At 33.9% G+C, this 20,316-nt stretch overlaps 2 protein-coding genes across 2 annotated transcripts; one reads left to right on the top strand and one right to left on the bottom strand.

Moving 5' to 3' along the window:
* Positions 1-207: 207 nt before the first annotated feature.
* Positions 208-2,879, bottom strand: LOC145058275 (methylsterol monooxygenase 1-2-like). The gene is made up of 5 exons (XM_079006202.1): positions 2,429-2,879; positions 1,193-1,515; positions 689-836; positions 571-603; positions 208-472 (listed from the first exon to the last, which is right to left on the bottom strand). Exons 1-5 carry the CDS (start codon positions 2,756-2,758, stop codon positions 410-412), a joined length of 897 nt encoding a protein of 298 aa, XP_078862328.1. The 5' UTR covers positions 2,759-2,879; the 3' UTR covers positions 208-409.
* A 5,994-nt stretch (positions 2,880-8,873) lies between these two features.
* LOC145059523 (uncharacterized) lies at positions 8,874-10,178 on the top strand. Its single transcript, XM_079007369.1, has 2 exons — positions 8,874-9,163; positions 9,284-10,178. The coding sequence occupies exons 1-2, from the start codon at positions 8,874-8,876 to the stop codon at positions 10,176-10,178; spliced, it is 1,185 nt and encodes a 394-aa protein (XP_078863495.1).
* The last annotated feature ends 10,138 nt before the right edge of the window (positions 10,179-20,316 follow it).

Below are 20,316 nucleotides of genomic sequence, written 5' to 3'. Positions count from 1 at the left end.
ACGAACCAATCCTTTGGCTCATCCCATCTTTATGATTTTCATATATGAATCACAACAACCATCTTTAATAATCGGCAACTTTACAAGCTTATCTACATTACTTATTGATAAAATAAAGCATCAACTACACATATTAGAAGATACATTCATTGATTTTCAGCAATGAAGAGACATATATTAGACTAAGCCATGATTGATCATATTAAGTAAAGCAAAATGGACTTTTAATATAAAAAGAGGTACAAATGGAACGAGATGCACATATGAGATGAAACTATTGATATAAATATTCAAAAACTAACACAAGTTTAAGTCTAGTAACCTAAACAGAAAATGTCCAAATTTTTCATAGAAAACTACCAAGGATTCTGAAAATCAATACCAACAAGGGATTTTCCATATTCCATGGCTATTCAGATTTAATATCTTGTCCTGAAGCATTTGATCCATCATTTCCTTTTCCATCTCTTAACTGAAATACATCAAAACAGAATTATGATTCTTGTATTTCTTTTTTTTTTTTCAGTATTTTTAATAACCAAAATCATTCTCTTGAAATATGATCTTTACCTGTTCCAAGACTTTCTTCTGGTAACGATAGCCCTGATTGGATAAAACAAAAACCAGATTAGTAATTTAAAACAAAAAAGAGAAGAAGAAAACTTATAAATTTATAAATTTATAATACCTTGTCTGTTCCATAAATGTAATCACAGTAAGTGAAGACAGATGCAAAATTGCTTTGACTTTGTCCACCAACATAATGGTGATAATCATGATAATCAGCTCCACCATAGAAAGGGATAAATTTTGTGAAAGTCCAGGGGAAATCATATCTGCAAAAGTGTATTTACTATTTGTTGCTTAAAATTTCAATGTAAATATAACTTTGATGAAATGTTTGGCCTTTGAGGGCATCACAAAAGAAACAAAAAAAAAAAAAAGATGTTCACCAAAAGTGGGGTAGAGAAAAGGATGGGTGGGGTTAGAATGGGAAAAGTAATTTGATCATTTTCCATATGGCCAAAAGTCAATTTTTATACTTAAGATCATACTATTTTTAATCAGGCCTAACTTTAATCCATTATTAATCATCAATTCATCAAAAAGAAAAGTCTTGTATCAAAAAGTTGAGTTTAATGCAAAAGCATGCTTACTTATATAACTTATAGCTTTTAACTTTACTACTTACCCACTGTGAGTCTCAATGGCTTCAATCTGTCTCAAAGCAATCCACAGCCAGAATGTAATCATATGGCCAGGAACCATGGCGGGTCCCAGAAAAGATGGAATCCCAAGGATCAAAACCTCAGCCCAATGTGCATATGGAGCTGCATATCCTATAGGTGAAGTGTATTCATGGTGAACTTTATGAATTTTTTCATATCCCCATTTGCAATGTAAAAATCTATGGATCCAATAATTTGTGAAGTCTTCAACAAGAAAATAAACAAACAACTGAGAGATGATCTCCATTAGTGATGGCAGGGGTAAGCTTGTCCGGATACCAATCATCTGAAAAAAAAAGTAATTTAGTATGTTAGTCAATATTCCTATAGATTTTTAAAGTGAAAGTAAGATATTCCCAATCATCTGTAAGGGGAAAAAGAAAAGTAGGAATGCATCATGTAACTTTTTCCTTAATGTCCCAACAATCAAAGATAATAAAAAAGAAAGAAATAAATTTGAATAAAATTCTGGGAGAGAGACTTGGCACATGGATTGAACTGTGAAGTCATAAGTGCCTGGATATCACTTGATTAGATGAGGACTGTAAAAATGAATCTGGTTTTCCTAGGCGTAATGATGCTATTTGATAAATAGATTTACACTGTATTAAAAGATCAATGGAATCAAACAAAGAATATAAAAGATTGAAGTGAGATTACACATTTGTTCTGATCGAATCAAACAACAAAAAGATGACATGGAATTAATAAGAAAGATCCAAGAAAATGGAAATCCAATCGTGTAAAATTGGCAACCAATATCCACAAATTTGGTCCGAAATTTACATAATCAGATTGCTAATAGAAGTAAAATCACCAAACCACGTTAAGCATGGCAAGATTGAAACTTATAGACCAACTGTGATTCAGATAAAGTTAAGTAAAGTTAGTAGTCTACCGTAACAATCACAAAAAAAACCATAAGGAGATTAAAAAACATATGAACTTTGTATTCAAAATGAGATTGAGATTTCAACTGAAAAGGAGTCCACGGCGTGACTAAGAAGAATAAAAAAAGAATAGTAAAGTCGCTTATTGAAGCCAACAATATACAAAATAAAAGTGATTTTCAGCTTGAAAACAATAAGATCAATAAAAAGTGAACTCAACGTAAGTCCGCAGTCACAAATCAGTAAACTAGGTCAAAAAAATACAAAAATCAGAACTCCCAACCATATACCGAAATCGAAAAGACTTACTTTAATCGAAGGATAGGAGACGAGTTGGAGAGGTCCAACGACGAGGAGGAACATGCGCATTACATCGAAGTAGCAATTGAGATTATCCGCGAAAGAGAACTTGACTTTGGGTTGAATTTTGTAAGCGATAACGTTTTTAGAGAAGAGGAGTTCGATGAAAACGTAGAAGAGAGGGACTATAGTGAAGACGAGGAAGAGGAATAGAATGTTGTGGCAGTAGAGGAAGTAATCCGATTTGGTGGCTGAGTAATTGAACCAGAAGGTTTCGGCGGCGGTAAGTGATCGGCCGATGGCGGTTTCGGCGTCTTGTAGGGAGGCGTAGGGCAGCATTTTGTGGTTGTGGGAGAAATGGGGATCAGAGGCGACGTGAACTAGAAAGAGGAGTGGGTTATTTCTGTTAAAATATTGGGGGGAAACTGGAAAGCAAAGGAGCTATGGTGGTGAATTCCTACACGTCTTTTTCTTCATTGTGTTTATATAAATCTCTAAAAACTAAATTCATAAAAAATATTGGACAAAACATAGAAAAACAATTATATTGGAAAAAAAAAAAAGAAACTTATATTATTTCTATAGATATAGATATAGATTGTATCCAAATTCCCAATAAGAGTATATTAGTCAATCGTTTAAGTTATGTTATAGTAGTTGTTGATAGTACATGTATAAAAATATAAAACTCGATAGAAATTAATATGGTTGTGATCGAGTTTTATATTGTGACACATTATAAGAGATCAAATATATATGACATTGTTACTATCACGTAATATTTAATTGTTATATCAGATAAATAAAATTGAATGATATATTTTTCAAAAAAAAATATATATAAAATCGATAGGTAAAAAGATATGTATTTTTTTATGAATTTAAAAAATTAGCTTATACGTCTAAATACACGTTTTAGCTTGTTAGCCTTTTGGAGAGTTCTAAAGTGTAAAATTATGCTATCAAGCAACAAAACTAATTATTAATTTTTGTTTAAAATAATAATTTACACAATTACACTTCAATTTTTTTTATGCTACCAACTAAAAGTAAGTTCTAAATTTCCACAACAATATACCGAAAAAAGTATATATATATTTTTTGATTGGTTGCTTAAAAAATCAAATGGAATTATGATTTTCCTGAAAAGGTTAATTACTAAAAACATGAATCGAACAAAAGAGGCTTCCTATTTAATACAAATTAAACAAAACGTATGCTTTCTGAAAAGTATATCTTTTAATCTTTTATGTTAAAATAGAAAATTCTGTTTAGGCATCACGTTTTCATGAATGCATTAGTTGATTAAAATTAGGAGTGTGGTTAATTGGTTATGGCCTTATGGGTAAATAGCCCGACCTACCCACACGCTATTTGGGATTTTGGGTTTCTTGTTAAATGCTTGAGCTCAACTCCAAAGTCCAAACTTGTTCAATTGAGTTCCAAAATTTATATTAGCTTTTTCCTCTATTAAGTTGAATCTAGTACGATGCAAAATTTATAGTAGACTTCTTCTATTTTTAGATGGGGCATACTCTTGGTTTACTTTATCTTTCTTTGCCTAAACCTTAATTTTTCATAAAGGTCTAAAAGAATTTGTGGCCATAGGGTAGCTCGGTAAATGACAATCATTTTCTCAAAGAACGGTCTAAGGTTGATTAGAAAACCATGTGCTGAAAGTAAATGATAGGTAGACCGTTATTTGTATCCATAAAAACTAAAACTTATAAATTAAGTAAAAACATCAACTATCCAATAGTCAATATATTAATCAAAATAGTTGAAGAAGCAAAACGACGATATATACAAACAAACATAAAGTTGAATAATACATAATAAATTTACTCTAATTGAATCTTTATTATGAATTAAACAAATTAATCATATCAGAAATTTGGCAATTCATATTAACAAACCGTTGGTACTTTCATTATAATTAATAAATTGACTCTAAGAGAAATGTGGGTACATATTCACTAATAGTGTTGGACTATTGGTAATTCACTTTAATCTATTTAACTCTAGCAAGAACCAAAAGCCACCCTTTTTTATACTTTTATATACCTTTTTATACTTTAAGAAAAGTTAAGCATTTCAAATTAAAGATTTAATATTCAAACCAAACAAAGTGACCCTTAGTCAAGTAAGTATAAATTTAGCAACAATTAGTGAAAACTAAATAAAATTAGCAATTAAACAAACTGATATTACATAAATTTATATTTATAAATACTAACCGCAAGAAGAAGTTATTTATCATGAGAACTCAAGGTCGACCGGTTAGAGTTGTTCTCAATTAAGGGAGAATGACATTAGCAGATTAAAGAATTAGCTCATGCTTTCACGGCCAATTGAGAGAATAACAAACGAGATAAAAAAATACTCAAATTAAAACGGACATAACTTTTGATCCGTTTGAAATTTGGAGGCCTACTTTAAATTGTCAAGAAGCTCTCTTCGGGCTGGAGCTCCTAAAATACCTGCAAAGACGGTTTGCCCAACCGTCGTTGCGAAAAATGCTTGTTTCGTCCTTCAGTTTCAACTTCCCACTAATTTCAGTCGATTTTCTTATTCTGTTTTAATTACAGGAGTTGTGGTTTCCCAATTTTTTTTGTTTTTTTTCCATATTTAGTTAGATCATTAACTACAAGAATTTGTTATTAATTTCATGTTTCCAAAATTTAAACAAGATAAAAGCATACTTTATGAAGTTTCAACTCTTTTGTGTTTGTTTATTTCTGTTAGGGTAGTGATTTGTACACAACATTTTGTAACCATATACAATAACTTATACATTAAATCGTTGTACTATACAACTATATAAAACATAAATTGTTGTGTATGACTAAAAGTTATTGTATATGATCACCACCTTTTCTGTAATGCATACGTTTTTGTCTCACCGCCAATGCCCAAACAACCATCCTACCGACGTTCCATTGAGTTCTTGTCTAAACAAGAAAATGAAATATGATAACTAAAACCAATTAAGACTAAGATCCCGTTTGAATGACATCTTTCCAGGTCCAAACAGATCATTTTGGCTGAATGGACTAGAAAGACTGTTTGATATGTAACATCCCGAAATTCAGGTAAAACTATTTAACCCTTCCATTTTGTCAAGTTGTCAAGATTAGTCCCTTGAGTGAGTTCTTGTAGCAAATGAGTACGCTGGGCGTACTGGGGAGTATGATGCGCGTACTCATACGCTTAATTTGGACGCGGACTCGCCTGGGTACGTTGGGCGTACCCAGGGTTACGCTGGGTGTAACGGGTCCATATGCAAACCCTAAATTTTGGTATGTGCACTATTTAAAGGATGCTAAGGCTCATTTCTCAGCCTCCATATCAGAGAGTGAAACCCTAAGAGAGAGCCTTCCATTGTCCTTAGCTTGAGAGTGTGTGTTTTGGAGCTAAAAGTGTCTTGGTGTGTTAGTGAAGAAGAAGGAGAGGAGCTTGTGGAGGCTAGGGCTTGAAGTGCAAGTTTGGATCTGAGATCTTCAGAGAAAGGAGCTTCATCTAGAGGTATAAAGTTCAAAACTTTCCTCTTTATTTGGTTTGATGTTGCATGGACAATTTCTAGGGTTAAAAGTCCCACAGGTGGAGACTTTATGAGTGTAATGTACTCCATTGACCTAAATCTGCCCCATTTCAGTGATATTTGTGTTGTAGATCCATAAAAATTTCATCTTGGTCGTTGTTATGATGTCATGCTTGAGTTATGAGCCTTCTAGATTTGGGAAATGGAATGTTATGGGTGTTAGTGACTTGTCCAGCCATGCAAAGGCTTAAAGTCAACAACTTGATGGATTAAGAGGCTTAGAAATGTCAGATCTAGAAGTTGGACGTGGATCTTAACTGTTTAAGGCCTCAAGAGCTTAGAGTCTGAAACTGGGAGTTACGCGGGTGTAATCCCAGTACGCGCGACGTAAGGGGTCGCGCACCCTGTTTCTGGGAGGACGCCGGGTACGCCCAGCGTAACCCGGAGAGTTGACTTTTGTTGACTTTTAGGGTTTGGTCAACTTTAGGGTGTTTGAGCCATGAGATGGGTAAAATGGTCTTTTACCTTTCTGAGAGTACCAATAGAGGGAATAGTCTAGCCTTGAGAGATGTATTGATTAAGAGTATTTCTTTCATATGATTAGGCGGAGGCTAGGCCAGGTTTTTTAGAGTTCGAGATTACCGAGTTACCCGAGGTGAGTCTTCTCACTATACTTTACCTAGAGTTGTAATTAGAGTTATGTGACAGAGTATTTTGTATGCTTTTGCATGATGTGATTTCTATGTGATTTATGCTATGTATGTTCAGAGTTCACAAAGTTTGGACCGGGAGGTCCACAGAGTTAGGGTCAGAGGGCCCACAAAGTTATGGGATTGGAGGGTCCCACTGAGACACATTGACCAGAGGGTCAAACAGAGTTATAGCCTCGAGTGGCTAATATGTGTTGCGTGTGGTATTTTGGGGAACTCACTAAGAATTTATGCTTATAGTGTTGTGTTATGTATTTCAGGTACCAGTGAGGATCGCAGGAATGCGCCGGCTTAATCAGTACACTCACGAGGAGTTTTTACATACTACGATCTTGGGATGTGATGTTATGGATTGTTGTGATACAATGATATTTTTATAACAATTATGAATGAAAGTGTGTTTTTAAATTGTGAAAAATTATTTGAAAATTTTGGGCGTTACATGATATAGACAAAAAATGGGACTTTCTCGTTAATATATGTCTTTCCCAGAAAGCTCCAAAATCATATCTTTCTAGCTGAATTGGTTGGAAAGAGAATTGTGTTTTGAACCCCGCCTCTTTATTTCTTAGATTATTCATTTCTTTTAAATAGATTTTTTAATTTCTTTTTTTATTGGATTATTACTTTTTATTAGATTTTTATATATTAATAAATATTATTTTTAATGTATAATATTTATGTATTAAATAATATTATTTTATTGGATTATTAATTTATTTTTAAAAATTATGTTTTTATTTCCTTTTTATGGATTGATTCCTTTTATTGGATTGTTATATATATTAATAAATATATAATATTTATATCTTAATAAATATTATTTAGTTGAATTATTAATTTCTTTAATTCATTTTTATTGGATTGATTCTTTTTAAAATAATTCATTTATCGCACCACTATCGGAAATAAATCGGGTCAAGAATCACATATTAAGTTATAAAAAAAATTGCTAGAAACAACCTTACATCAACTTGAAAAAAAATGAACTAAAAACAACTTTATTGACATTCTATTTGAATTTTTAAATGATTATTATGTACTTTTGATTTTGTAGGACAATTTATATGTTTTTGTAATTATTCCGCAACTTCATCCATCACAGTATAGAACAACAGAATAATATTGTTATTTTTTATCATTTAGCACAGTCAATCAGATATACAATCAAACAACATAGTTTCTTTCCAAGTCAGAAAACTTTCTCATACAACACTTTTCCAAACAGCACTTTCCCAGAAAAAAACTATCAAATGGGGCCTAATTTATTGTTTCAATAATTAATTACCACCAACGAATTCTAGATGAAAGAAAAAAAATTGTTTGTGAGAAATGCATACTACTCAAAAAGAAACTCAAATATATATATATATATATATATATATATATATATATATATATATATATATATATATATATAATTCGGTTTCAGTAAGGACTTTTTTTAAAGTGAAAACTCGTGAGGACACCTTAAAAAAATTGAAAAAAATCTATAAAAAAATACCAATCATAAAATCGAACATAATACTATATTTGAGAGGGAAAAAAATTGAATCATTTATCATAAAAGTTGAAACATGGATCATAAAAATGATCCATGCTTCAATTTTAATGATCCAATTTTTTTATATTTTTTTTTCTCTCTGATGTAGTACTATGCTCAAGTTTATGATTTGTATTTTTTTTAGATTTTTTTTTTCAATTTTTTTAAGGTGTCGTCACGTGTCTTCACCTTAAAAAGAGTCTTTTACTCGATCTTGTTTATATATATATATATATATATATATATATATATATATATATATATATATATTGTTAAAAGTACAACACCTAAATGCATGTGCAGGGGTTATTTTGTTAAGTTTATGTTTATTTCTTTCTGTTCAGTTTTCAGCTTTTATCTTTCCGTAGTGGGTAGTTACTTTATTGGTAGAAGTTACCTTTAGTTGTCAGTTTCTTTTCTCGTGTAAGCCTCATAAGGCATGATGTTCAGTTGTTTTTTATATGTTAATGCAGAAGTAATTTTTCCTTCTTCATGTTAGTGCTTTCCTATATAATCTTACTGTGTGTGTGTCTTTTAGCCTTCAAGTTTAACAAACTGGTATTAGAGCCTGGTTCAATGGCTGACCTTCAAACTACTGGTGGAGTGAAGAAACTTAACAACCAAAATTACAAAACGTAGTCTACCTGCATCTAGTCATACATGCAAGGGCAAGATCTCTGGGAAGTTGTAAATGGATCAGAGACAAGTCAACCGACGAAAGAAGACAACAATGGAACCTTACGCAAGTTGAAGATTAAAGCAGGCAAGGCCATGTTCGTTTTAAAAACAACAGTTGAAGAAGATATTTTGGAACATATTAGGGATGTAGTGACTCCAAAGGAGGCTTGGGATATGTTGAAAACCCTATTCTCTAAGAAGAATGATGCTAAGTTACAACTTCTTGAGAATGAATTACTATTTGTGTCTCAGAGGGATATGACAATTCCCTAGTACTTTCACAAGGTAAAGTCTACATGCAGAGAAATTACAGAGCTTGATCCTCAGTCACAGATAAGCGAAACAAGGATGAAAAGGATTATAATTCATGGTCTAAAACCATAATTCAGAAGCTTTGTAGCAGCGGTTCAAGGTTGGGCCACTCAACCTTCTCTCGTTGAATTTGAGAATCTCCTAGCCGGACAGGAAGCCTTAGTGAAGCAGATGAGTAGGGCCTCGATTAAGACTGATGAAGAAGCCCTCTATGCAAAAAAGGGTAAAGGAAAGTATCGATCACAGTCTAGCCAACACTACAAAAAGAGCTCTGATAAAACTAGAAACTATGAGTCGGGGAAGAATACTCGTAAGTTTGAAAAAAGAGAACCATCTGAGGATAAACAAAAGAACCATCGCTCCAACAAACGATTTCCTTTCAAGTGTCATAATTGTGGCTGCAAGGGACATATGGCACGCAACTGTCGATCAGAACAGTTGGAAGAGGGTAATGTTGCAGCATCGCAAGAAGAAGAAGCCTGGGATGCAGAAGCTTTGTATGAACAAGTCAAGGACGAAGTGGCGTTTAGTGCAACTGCTGAAAATAGTGAAGATAGTCTTGATGAATGGATTGTTGACTCTGGATGTTCAAGCCATATGACCGGGGAGCATGAGAAACTTCAAGATTCTATCAATTATGGCGGTAGTCGAGTGGTTGTGATAGCCGATAACTCTAAACTCTCAATTGCACATGTTGGCAATGTAGTGTTTCGTCCAGAAGATAACAACAAAGAATTGAGACTAGAAAGTGTCTATCACGTTCCGGGTATGAAGAAGAATCTTCTTTCAGTTTCACAATTGGCCTCATCTGGTCACTATGTGTTGTTTGGTCCGAATGATGTGAAGATCTTCAAAGAATTCGAAACTCGATCAAAACCTATACTAAAGGGACGACGGGCTGATTCAATCTTTGTGATGTCGGCTGAGACGGCGTATGTAGAAAAGACAAAAAGCAATCAAAATGCAGACCTGTAGCACATGAGATTAAGTCACGTGAGCTATGATAAACTTGACTTAATGATGAAGAAACAGATGGTGAAAGGACTTCCTCAACTAGAAATCCGAAAGGATATTATCTGTGTTGGGTGTCAATTTGGAAAAGCGCATCAACAACCCTTCGAAAGTTCAAAGTATAAGTCGAAAGCTCCCTTAGAACTTGTTCATTATGATGTCTTCGGACCTGTGAAACAGTCATCAATCAAAGGCATGAGGTATATGGTAACTTTCATTGACGATTTCTCAAGATATGTATGGGTATATTTTATGAAAGAAAAGTCAGAAGTGTTCATGAAGTTTAAGGAGTTCAAACTTGAAGCTAAGAGAGAAACTAGAGGTAGTATAGGTTGTTTACGCTCATATAATGGGGGAGAGTATCTTGCTGATGAATTTTAAATGTATTTGAAGAAACACAAGATTAAACGACAACTGAATTGTCCCAATACGCCACAGCAGAACGGAATTTCAGAGAGAAAGAATCGCCATCTGTCCAAGATTTGTGGCAGCATGTTACATGATAAAAACATACAAGGGTGTTTCTGGGCAGAAGCTATGAAGACTGCAGCTTATGTAATCAACAGAATACCTCAACAAGGGCTCAAATACCTGTCACCGTTTGAGAAGCTGTGGAATATAAAGCCTAATGTAAGTCATTTTCAAGTGTTTGGTTGCATTGCTTATGTTTTTGTGCCTAATCATCTTCGTAGCAAAATGGAAAAGAAAGCAACTCGATGTATTTTTGTGGGATATGATCAAGAGAGGAAATGATGGCGTTGTTGTGACCCAACCACAGGAAAGTGCTACACTTCAAGGAATGTTGTATTCGATGAAGCTTCATCATGGTGGTCAACAAATCGTGAAGTACTTCCAAATTCAGGTCTATTTAAGGATAATCTTGAATCCTCTGATGTCAACTTAAAAATTGATGAAGTAGATGTTATTCTGGAGGATGATGAAGCTCAATCCCAAAGTTCTAGACCATGGAAAACTGGTAGTTTTCATCCAAGAATCAATAATGAAGATGGTGGTGAAAACTTGAGTCTGAGAAGATCATCAAGACCAAAGAAACCAAATCCCAGATATGCAAATGTTGTTGTAATTGAAAATGTAGCAATAGAACCCGATTCGTACCAACAAGCTTGCCTCAAAAAGGAGTGGATCAATGCCATGGAAGAAGAGTACACTGCTCTAATGAGAAACCAAACTTGGGAATTGGTTCCTAAACCAACCAATGCAAAGCCAATCTCTTGTAAGTGGGTTTATAAAGTCAAACGGAAAGCTGATGGTTCAGTAGAAAGGATGAAGGCTCGACTTGTTGCACGAGGTTTCTCTCAAGAATACGGACTCGACTACGAAGAAACATTTAGCCCTATAGCAAAACTAACCACAGTGAGAGTTCTACTGGCCTTAGCTGCTAGTAAAGGATGGAATATGTGGAAAATGGATGTGAGTAATGCATTTTTATATGGAGAACTTGATCGAGTGATTCTAATGGATCAACCTCAGGGCTTTGTAAGTAAAACCCATCCACAATATGTATGCAAACTTAAGAAAGCCTTGTATGGACTAAAACAATCACCGAGAGCCTGGTTCGGAAAGATTGTTGAATTTCTCGAACATAACGGATATTCTATAACCGCTTCTGATGCAAGTCTTTTTGTTAAAAGTAAAGGAGACAAGGTTGCTGTGGTTATGGTATATGTAGATGGTCTGATAATCACAGGAAACTATGATGAAATGATTACTCAGCTCAAAGAAAATCTCTACACTCGGTTTTATATGAAAGACTTGGGAAGGTTGAATAATTTCCTAGGTTTAGAGTTGAGCTACCAGCATGATGTGATTGTTTTGCATCAAAGGAAATATTCCACAGACCTGTTAAATAAGTTTGGGATGTTAGATAGCAAGCCAGCTATAACATCCATGGATGCAAATGTCAAGTTTAGTGCAACAGCAGGTAGAGAACTGGAAGATGCTTCAATGTATAGAAAAATTGTGGGAAGCCTTATATATTTAACTCTAACGAGACCTGATATAGCCTTTGTTGTTGGAGTTTTGAGTCGCTTCATGCAAAATCCAAGAAAGCCTCACCTGGATGCAGTACGAAGGGTACTAAGGTATATCAAGATGACACTAAATTGGGGTATTTCTTTCAAGAAAGGAGAAGAAAGCAAGATGTCAGGGTACTATGATGCAAATTATGCTGGTGATGTCAATACACGTATATCAACCACATGTTACTTGTTCATGTTGGGATCTAGTGTGGTAACTTGGTGTAGTAAATGACACCCTAAAGTCTTGTTATCAACAACAGAAGTAGAGTATAGAGTTGCTGCAATGGCAGCTCAGGAGTGTGTATGGTTGGTACAATTGCTAAAGGATCTTAAACAGGAGGTGAACTATAGTGTACCATTGTTCTGTGATAATATATCTTCTATATAACTTGCTAAGAATCCCACGTTCCATGCCCGAACCAAGCATATCGAGGTACACTATCATTTCATTCGTGAAAAGGTGTTACAAGGTGAAATTGATATGAAATATATTAACACCACAAAGCAAGTTGCAGATTCCTTGACAAAAAGGTTTGGCCAGCAAGAAGTTGTTTGAGTTCTGTGATGCTATGGGGATAGTTAAATTAGGTGTTGAGGGGAAGTGTTAAAAGTACAACACCTAAATGCATGTGCAGGGTTATTTTGTCAAGTTTATGTTTATTTCCTTCTGTTCGGTTTTCAGCTTTTATCTTTCCGTAGTCAGGAGTTAATTTATTGGTAGAAGTTACCTTTAGTTGTCAGTTTCTTTTCTCGTGTAAGCCTCATAAGTCATGATGTTCATTTGTTTTTTTATGTTAATGCAGAAGTAGTTTTTCCTTCTTCATGTTAGTGCTTTCCTGTATAATCTTATTGTGTGTAAAAGTGTGTGTCTTTTAGCCTTCAAGTTTAATATATATATATATATATATATATATATATATATATATATATATATAGTCATAGAAGTGTACCCTGAAAAATTACGAAAACTAATGTAAGGTTTACTCTTTATTAACGTATATTATTGTTGTTTAAGTTATAATATAAATTTGATTTTGATTTATTTTTGGTATTTAAGTTGTTTATTAGTTAAGGTATTTAAATATGAATATTGAAGATTAAATAAAAGAAGAAAATGAGGATAGAATGATCATTTAGGAGGGACTTAAGAGTTAAGACCACACCTTCAATGTAAATGGACCGTCTAAGGTCCATTATGTTAACAAACTATGAATTTATTGACGGCACATGCAAAAAAAACAAACCAATAGACGGATGTCATAACTTTCAACGAAAACGATGACTTTTTTGTAGTTTAGTCAAAATCGTTTATCGTCAAAAAGCAATTTGGAAAAATAATTAAAACGCATTTGGTGAAAAGTAATTAATGAATGTTTTAAAATTGTTTTTTATGGTATTAGAGATGAAAATTAACAAATTTAGAGAAAGTTGTAAGCCGAACCTTGTGTTAATTTTCGGTAATCAATTTACAAAATAAATTATTAGTAAAGAATGACATCGATTGACTGAGGGTTGACACTATTTTCCTTAAACATATTTGTTGTTTGTTCACAGGGTACAACATATGAAGCAGTGTGTCCTGCCGGATTAGATCACTTGTCTAAAAATGTTTGCTGGAAAATATATGTAGAGAGAAAGAGAAGAGAGTATCTGGTTGTGTCAGAATGAGATGCAAATGTCTATTTATATATTAATCTTTGTAACTGTAATTGTATTCATTAATTCAAAATTAAATGAATTAATTGTACATTAACTCACATTAAATGCACCAGTTACAAAAATAATAATAGAGACCAAAGCTATAAAGTTCTGCCAAACGTGGCTTGCAAGACCCCAAAATTTTGGAGCTACATTCATGTATGCAAGTCGCGCTCACACAAAAAGTTTGTGATTTTTGTCTATAAAATTCATAATTTGCAACCCCATTATGAGTGTGTAGGTGTTAGAGTAAAACTATACATAAAAACTTGTAAACCATTACACAACTATGCTTAAAAACCCATTAAAAATTTTTCCTTTTTCCTATGTGAGACTCATTCATATATCCACTTTACTTGCTAACTTTATTTCCAAAATGCACATCTTTGAGCATCGATATCACATTCACACATACTATATTTTGGACACAACATATATCGTTTGGAAGCTCTCACGGGGGAGAACATAACCCACTAAGGATTAATAATATATATATATATATATATATATATATATATGTATATGTATATATATATATATATATATATATATATATATATGTATATATATATATATGTATATATGGGTTAGGTTCATATATAAACATCATATATTGTGTGAATGTATGACCAATTCTGGACCAATCATTTGATAATAACAAATTTGCAAGTTTACAATTAAATAACTTATTATCCAAATTTAAAAAAGTGATATATAAGGAAGTAATCAAAATCAATTTTTAATTGTTGAATATTAACCAAATTAAAAGCCTATATATATGGAAATGAATTAATTAAATAAAATATGTTATTCAAAAATTCATAATCTATTTAGGTATCAAATGCGTCAAAGAGATCCCTACAGATTAAGCTAATTATAATTTTCTATCAATATGTGTGGAGGCTCAAGAAATCACATAATCATCAAAGAAGGGAATAATTTGATTATTTTGTATTTTTCTTCTTGTTCAACGAGTTATAACATTAATAGTTCTTATACAACTTCTACATCCACAATTCCTGGTTTTGTTTGTATCGTGTTGCAGCTAGCTACAATAATAAACATGTAAAACATTTTTCGAATTCATATTCTCAAACACAATTTATATTATTAATTTCACTATAAAATGTAGCTAAATAATAATTCTACGAATAAAAATCTATTTTTGTTACTAATCTGTATCCATTCTTTAACAATCCATACAAAATTAGATGGTTATGTTAAAAAACAAACAAAGAATGAGCTTTCACATGGTTCATTTTTTATAAACATAGACTACATACCATCTCAAATCTAAATTATTCAACATAATAACTAACATATGAAAAAAAATATATATTTCACTTGATATATGCTTAAAGAATCTATCTGTATAATTCTTAAATACTATGTACATGTTAATATTAAAAAAAAAACTTTATTCTTAAATAATTGCACTTGATACATCTTTTTTCTTTATAGAAAAACTCCAACAATACATCTACAACTAATATACTGCTTCATTTGTTTTACAACTCAATACAAAATTATTCAAAATTAAAAAAAAATATGAAAGAATGGGATTTCACATGGTATGTGATTAACCATTTACATGCCTAATTCTTTAAGAATATATACACTTTAATCTTAAACATCAATCACAACCACCTTATTCTTAAAGAATTTTGCTAGGCTTAATTGGGTAATTTTTTAATTTGTCAGATGTGTTAAGCAAACAAATAGGAAAAGAAAATCCACAACAACGCATCACCAACAAACATACAACTTCAGTTATTTACAATACCATACAAACTTACTAAAAATTTAAACAATACTATTAAAGAATAAGATTTTACGTAGTATGTGTTTTAAAGAATATATCCAACAAACTCTTATAGAATCGAAAATATTCTTAAAGAATATGCCAAGTTGAATTGTTTTTGATGACTTTATTGTTAATGAATAAAGTTGTTCAAATTCTCCACATTTTAGGTTTTGAAAATCAAGATTATGAAAGAATGAGATCCTATCCTTGAAGTTTATTCAATAAAATTAACTTTCAATTGAAAATAACGAAAACCCTAGTCGAATACATGAGTCATGATAACATGAATGCATTCTGCAAGAATAAGAGAAAAATAAACCTCAAGGAGACTCAAGAAATCATCATCGTTCGGCGTTACAATGAATATGCAATGTTGTTGAACTTCAATTTAAAGTTGTCTCGTATAGAACTCGATCTCGGGATTTTCATTCTTTATTATACATCAACGATTTCTTGAATTTAGTCGTCGGAACCGTGCACCAATTTTGGAGTGTGAAAATTTCTAATCAAATCCTCAATTATAATTCTTGACGATTCTTAGAAACATTTGTAGAATGATGCTGGATTATGGTATTTTAGTTATGACAATATTGATAGGGAAAATATAATCACGTATCCCTGATAAGTAGCATTTTCCTTATTTGAATATAAGGGAAATGTCAAGAATGCATCATTAATGGTTTTACGTGTAAACTAGTTAAAGATTTTGTTAAATATTACAATAATGCCATAACCAATTTTGCCATCAGATATTCTAATCCAATGGTTCTTATTAAGTCATACAATCACACAATAATTACGATTCACATTTAATCCTAGCCCATATATATATATATATATATATATATATATATATATATATATATATATATATATATATGTGTGTGTCCAAAGTTTGATAAAAATACATAATTTTTATTAAATTTTCCATCAATCCAGCACACGAATAAAGATCGATCTTTACGCATAAAACTTCCATACAAAACTTTGAACAGTTGAATCATGCATAGTATATGTAGGTGTTACGCTTTGAACCCTTCCTGACAAGGTCATATCCTCATAGTCGTGTTCGTTATGGTCATGAAACACTAACATGGTTTTTCGAGAGCTCTTAGGAATTGTGCCCCCATAATTACATTCGAAGTGACCCCACTTCGCTACCACATAGGTGATTCAAATAACCATTAAAAGTCATATGCTTAGCCTAGCTTGTCACTAATTATAAGAATAGACTAGGAAGTTTATTAACCCCTACCCCCACATTAACCTCCCTCACTCACACAACTAGGTTTTCCTTTTTTGAACTCAGATCGTGGGATTTCTAGCCTTCTGTTTGAGGTTTCCTTTGTATGAATTTATTCATTCAAGGGATTTAGTCGCATTCCTATTGATGACGTGTTAGCTAAATCTATACTCAATCCTTTTGTAAGAGGATCCGCAATGTTATCCTTTGACTTTACATAATCAATTTTGATAACTCCCATAGAGAGTAGTTGTCGTATTATTCTATGTCTACGTATTATATGCCTTGACTTCCCATTATACATTATGCTCTGAGCTCTACCATGTAACATCCCGGGTTTCAGGTATCCTCAAATCTTTCTTTTTGTTTTAATATGTCATTTTGGGTCCTTGGATTATAAATATGTAGCCCTAGTGGTAAAATGGTACTTTTGGGAGCAGGAGTAGTATGTTGGGCGTACATGTGGGTACGTTAAGCGTACTAATGTCTGGGTGAAACCCTAAATTTTTAGGGTTTGAAGAGTATTTAAGCACCTTTATGGATCATTTAGCCTCACTCTTTCAGCCTCCAAGTCCTTGAGCCGTTCTTAGCAAACCATAACCCCATAAGAGAGTGTTTTGAGCTTAAAGTGTGTTATTTGTGTGCTTAAAGGAGAAGTAAGTGCGTCAAGGAGTCTAGGAAGGAAAGCAAGCTTGTAGATCTTGGATCATCATCTTCTTGGAAAGCTCCAGAAGGTAAAAAGTTCCTACCTTTATGCTTGGTTTGCTTAGATCTCATCTTGGTAGCTTTATGATGTTCTTTTGTCCCAAAAAGTCCCATTGTTGTGCATGCTTTGTGTTGGACGTTTTGGGCTGTCCTTTTAGACCCTAAGAAGGGTTCTGATGCATAAAAATGAGGTCCTTTTAGCTAGTTTGGCTCCATGCTTCTTATGGAAGGTCTTAATGGATTAAGACCATGTATTAAGGACTTTTTGGACGTTTAAAGTCATAAAGTTGGAGACTTTATGACTCTAAGGTGCACTTGAACCATGGATATGAAATATGGGCTTAAGTGCTTAAGCCATTAAGCACTTAATGGGCTTTTTGGATCTGCAAGGGTACGCCCCACGTAGGGAGGAGTATGCTCCGTGTACTCGGTCAGCCACCCCGATGGTGGTCAATGCGAGGCGGTATACGCCCAACGTGCCGAAGGAGTACGCCCTGCGTACGTCTTCTGTTGGACTTCAGACTTTAGGCTTCGAGTTTTGGGCCACCTTTTGGGCTTGAATGCTTGGGGCCCTCATTGGATTATCTGAGTATGTGTGTTTTGGGCTATTTGGAGAATTGACATCAGGATAAGGCCCAATAAGGAGTTTGGGCCCAATTTTCAATTATGGATCTTGAAGTAATTTGGGCCTTTTGGATAAAAAATTGGACTTGGGTCTTGGCCCAATTAGGGAAAGGGTAAAGTGGACATTTACCCTAAGTATGGATCCTTAGTCAAGGATGGTAATCCAATTGTTAATTAGATGTTTGTTTTGGTGTGATAGTTCGGGATTTTTGTGACCCAGCAGTCAGAGGTTTTCAGTGTGGTTCGACTTTATGAGGTAAGTTTTCCTCACTGTACTTGCGAGTCGAAGGAACCAATGTCGACCCATTTGGATTGATATCCTGTTATGCATGATGTTACATTGTAGTGATCTGTAAGATATATCTGCTTGTTTGCTAGATGGTTAATAGTATGTTTATCTGTATTATGTGCACTTGATTGGTTAGTGGCTGAGGCTTCACTGCTTTATGTGTAAGCCAACAGGCCGGGGCATTCCAACCCGAAGGTTAAGGGCCTAGGGTATTCCATCCCATGGATGATTGGATCCATAGTATGTTGGCATTCCAACCCGACGCTTGAGGGGCCTGGGGTACTCCAACCCAATCGTTGAAACCGGGTCACCCACATACATAGCATCACTGAATCTTGGAATGTATAACACAACGTAAAATGAACTTCCAAATAAAGACCAAGCAAACTCAAAGAGATTCAGAATCTCAGATGGAGACCTCGAGAACTCCCCAATCATGACTGTCTCTAACATCAAGAATCCCATGCAGATGTACAAGCAACAATTCTGACAATCTAATCATAACAACAACTTCATATCTAAAAAATGGACTACCACAATCCTTGCCTACAAATCCCCAACCATCAATTTATCGCGATAATCATTCATAAATACAAAAGGCATCATTCTCATAGTTAGGATACATCAGAGATAATAAAAGTTGTCGCTCCCGATTCACTTCCCTGATTACCTGAAACCATTAGCTAGCACCTGACCTACCTGTATCCAAAGAAAGCAGACCCTTGATCTCATCTCAAGCCAACCATACCTCAAGAATCCTCTTGTGCATTCCCACATTTCTATACTGTCACCAAAAATCGCAACCACCTAGCCTCATGTTAAGTCTACATCCCAACTCTGAAAATCACATGTTTGTTCTCTCTCTCTCTCCTCTGAACACGGAAAGCTAGAAAAACATAGCCCCTGCTGTAGATAGTGACATTCCAAACCATCTTCCAGTCACTCAGCCTCCGGTTGCAATCCTCGAGCCGATCATAACAATCATTGATTTCTTGAGTTTAGTAACTCAACTGACACTACTTCGAGCAAGGCCCTCGAGACCTCAAAATCAACTAACTTACCTACTTCTGCACCATTCAAACCCAACCTCACATAGATACTGAGGCCCAAACACTCACCAGACCCATCCTCAGCCTGAACAACCATAACCAAAACATCGATAGATACAGAAACAATGCGACGAATCATGGTTATCGAACCATGCTATTTACCCTCAACCAGCTCCTTAGAATTCTCGTGACTTCCCTCAATTTGAGTATCGATATTGTGCTTCCATTAGTACGGGCACAATACTATCTTTCACACCTATCCATACTTTCCTCAAGAAGCAGCCCGAGTCCTCTAAATCACATACTCATAATAATACACCCAGTAACCGCTAAATAGTGTAGCCACCGCACTACAACACTTCCCAGACTCTCCTGGGATCCCCAACTCACCCTGCCATCAGCTGTTGAAAAACCCCTATTAATGTCAGCTAACCACTTCATGATACAATTACATGAAACAAAACTTAAATAATCTTTCGATTAAAAGACCTAACCCTACAACGGTTAGAATCAAACGAGAGCAGTGCAATAGGGTCGAATCAATCATTATAAAATTATTTATCCTTTGCAGCATGTAACTTAACATATTCATTTAATAGTTAACTCACATCAATATGAGTCCTACAAAGCACAAAGAAAGCAGTATTCTTG

This window comes from Lactuca serriola, chromosome 6 (genome assembly GCF_051521515.1).
Source record: "Lactuca serriola cultivar US96UC23 chromosome 6, Lser_US96UC23_V15, whole genome shotgun sequence".
NCBI classification, from domain to species: Eukaryota; Viridiplantae; Streptophyta; class Magnoliopsida; order Asterales; family Asteraceae; genus Lactuca; species Lactuca serriola.
Note: the sequence above shows the minus strand (reverse complement) of the source record. Positions and strands in the feature narration are given on the sequence as shown.

Bases quoted from the DNA above. Each gene is read 5' to 3' on its own strand.
- LOC145058275 (XM_079006202.1), bottom strand. From the start codon at position 2,758: ATGCTGCCCTACGCCTCCCTACAAGACGCCGAAACCGCCATCGGCCGA. The intron at 1,516-2,428 runs GTAAGTCTTTTC...TTTTTTTTTCAG, and splicing joins TCTCCTATCCTTCGATTAAA to ATGATTGGTATCCGGACAAG. The intron at 604-688 runs GTATTATAAATT...TTATCCAATCAG, and splicing joins ACATTTATGGAACAGACAAG to GGCTATCGTTACCAGAAGAA.
- LOC145059523 (XM_079007369.1), top strand. From the start codon at position 8,874: ATGCAAGGGCAAGATCTCTGGGAAGTTGTAAATGGATCAGAGACAAGT. The intron at 9,164-9,283 runs GTACTTTCACAA...ATAATTCAGAAG, and splicing joins AGGGATATGACAATTCCCTA to CTTTGTAGCAGCGGTTCAAG.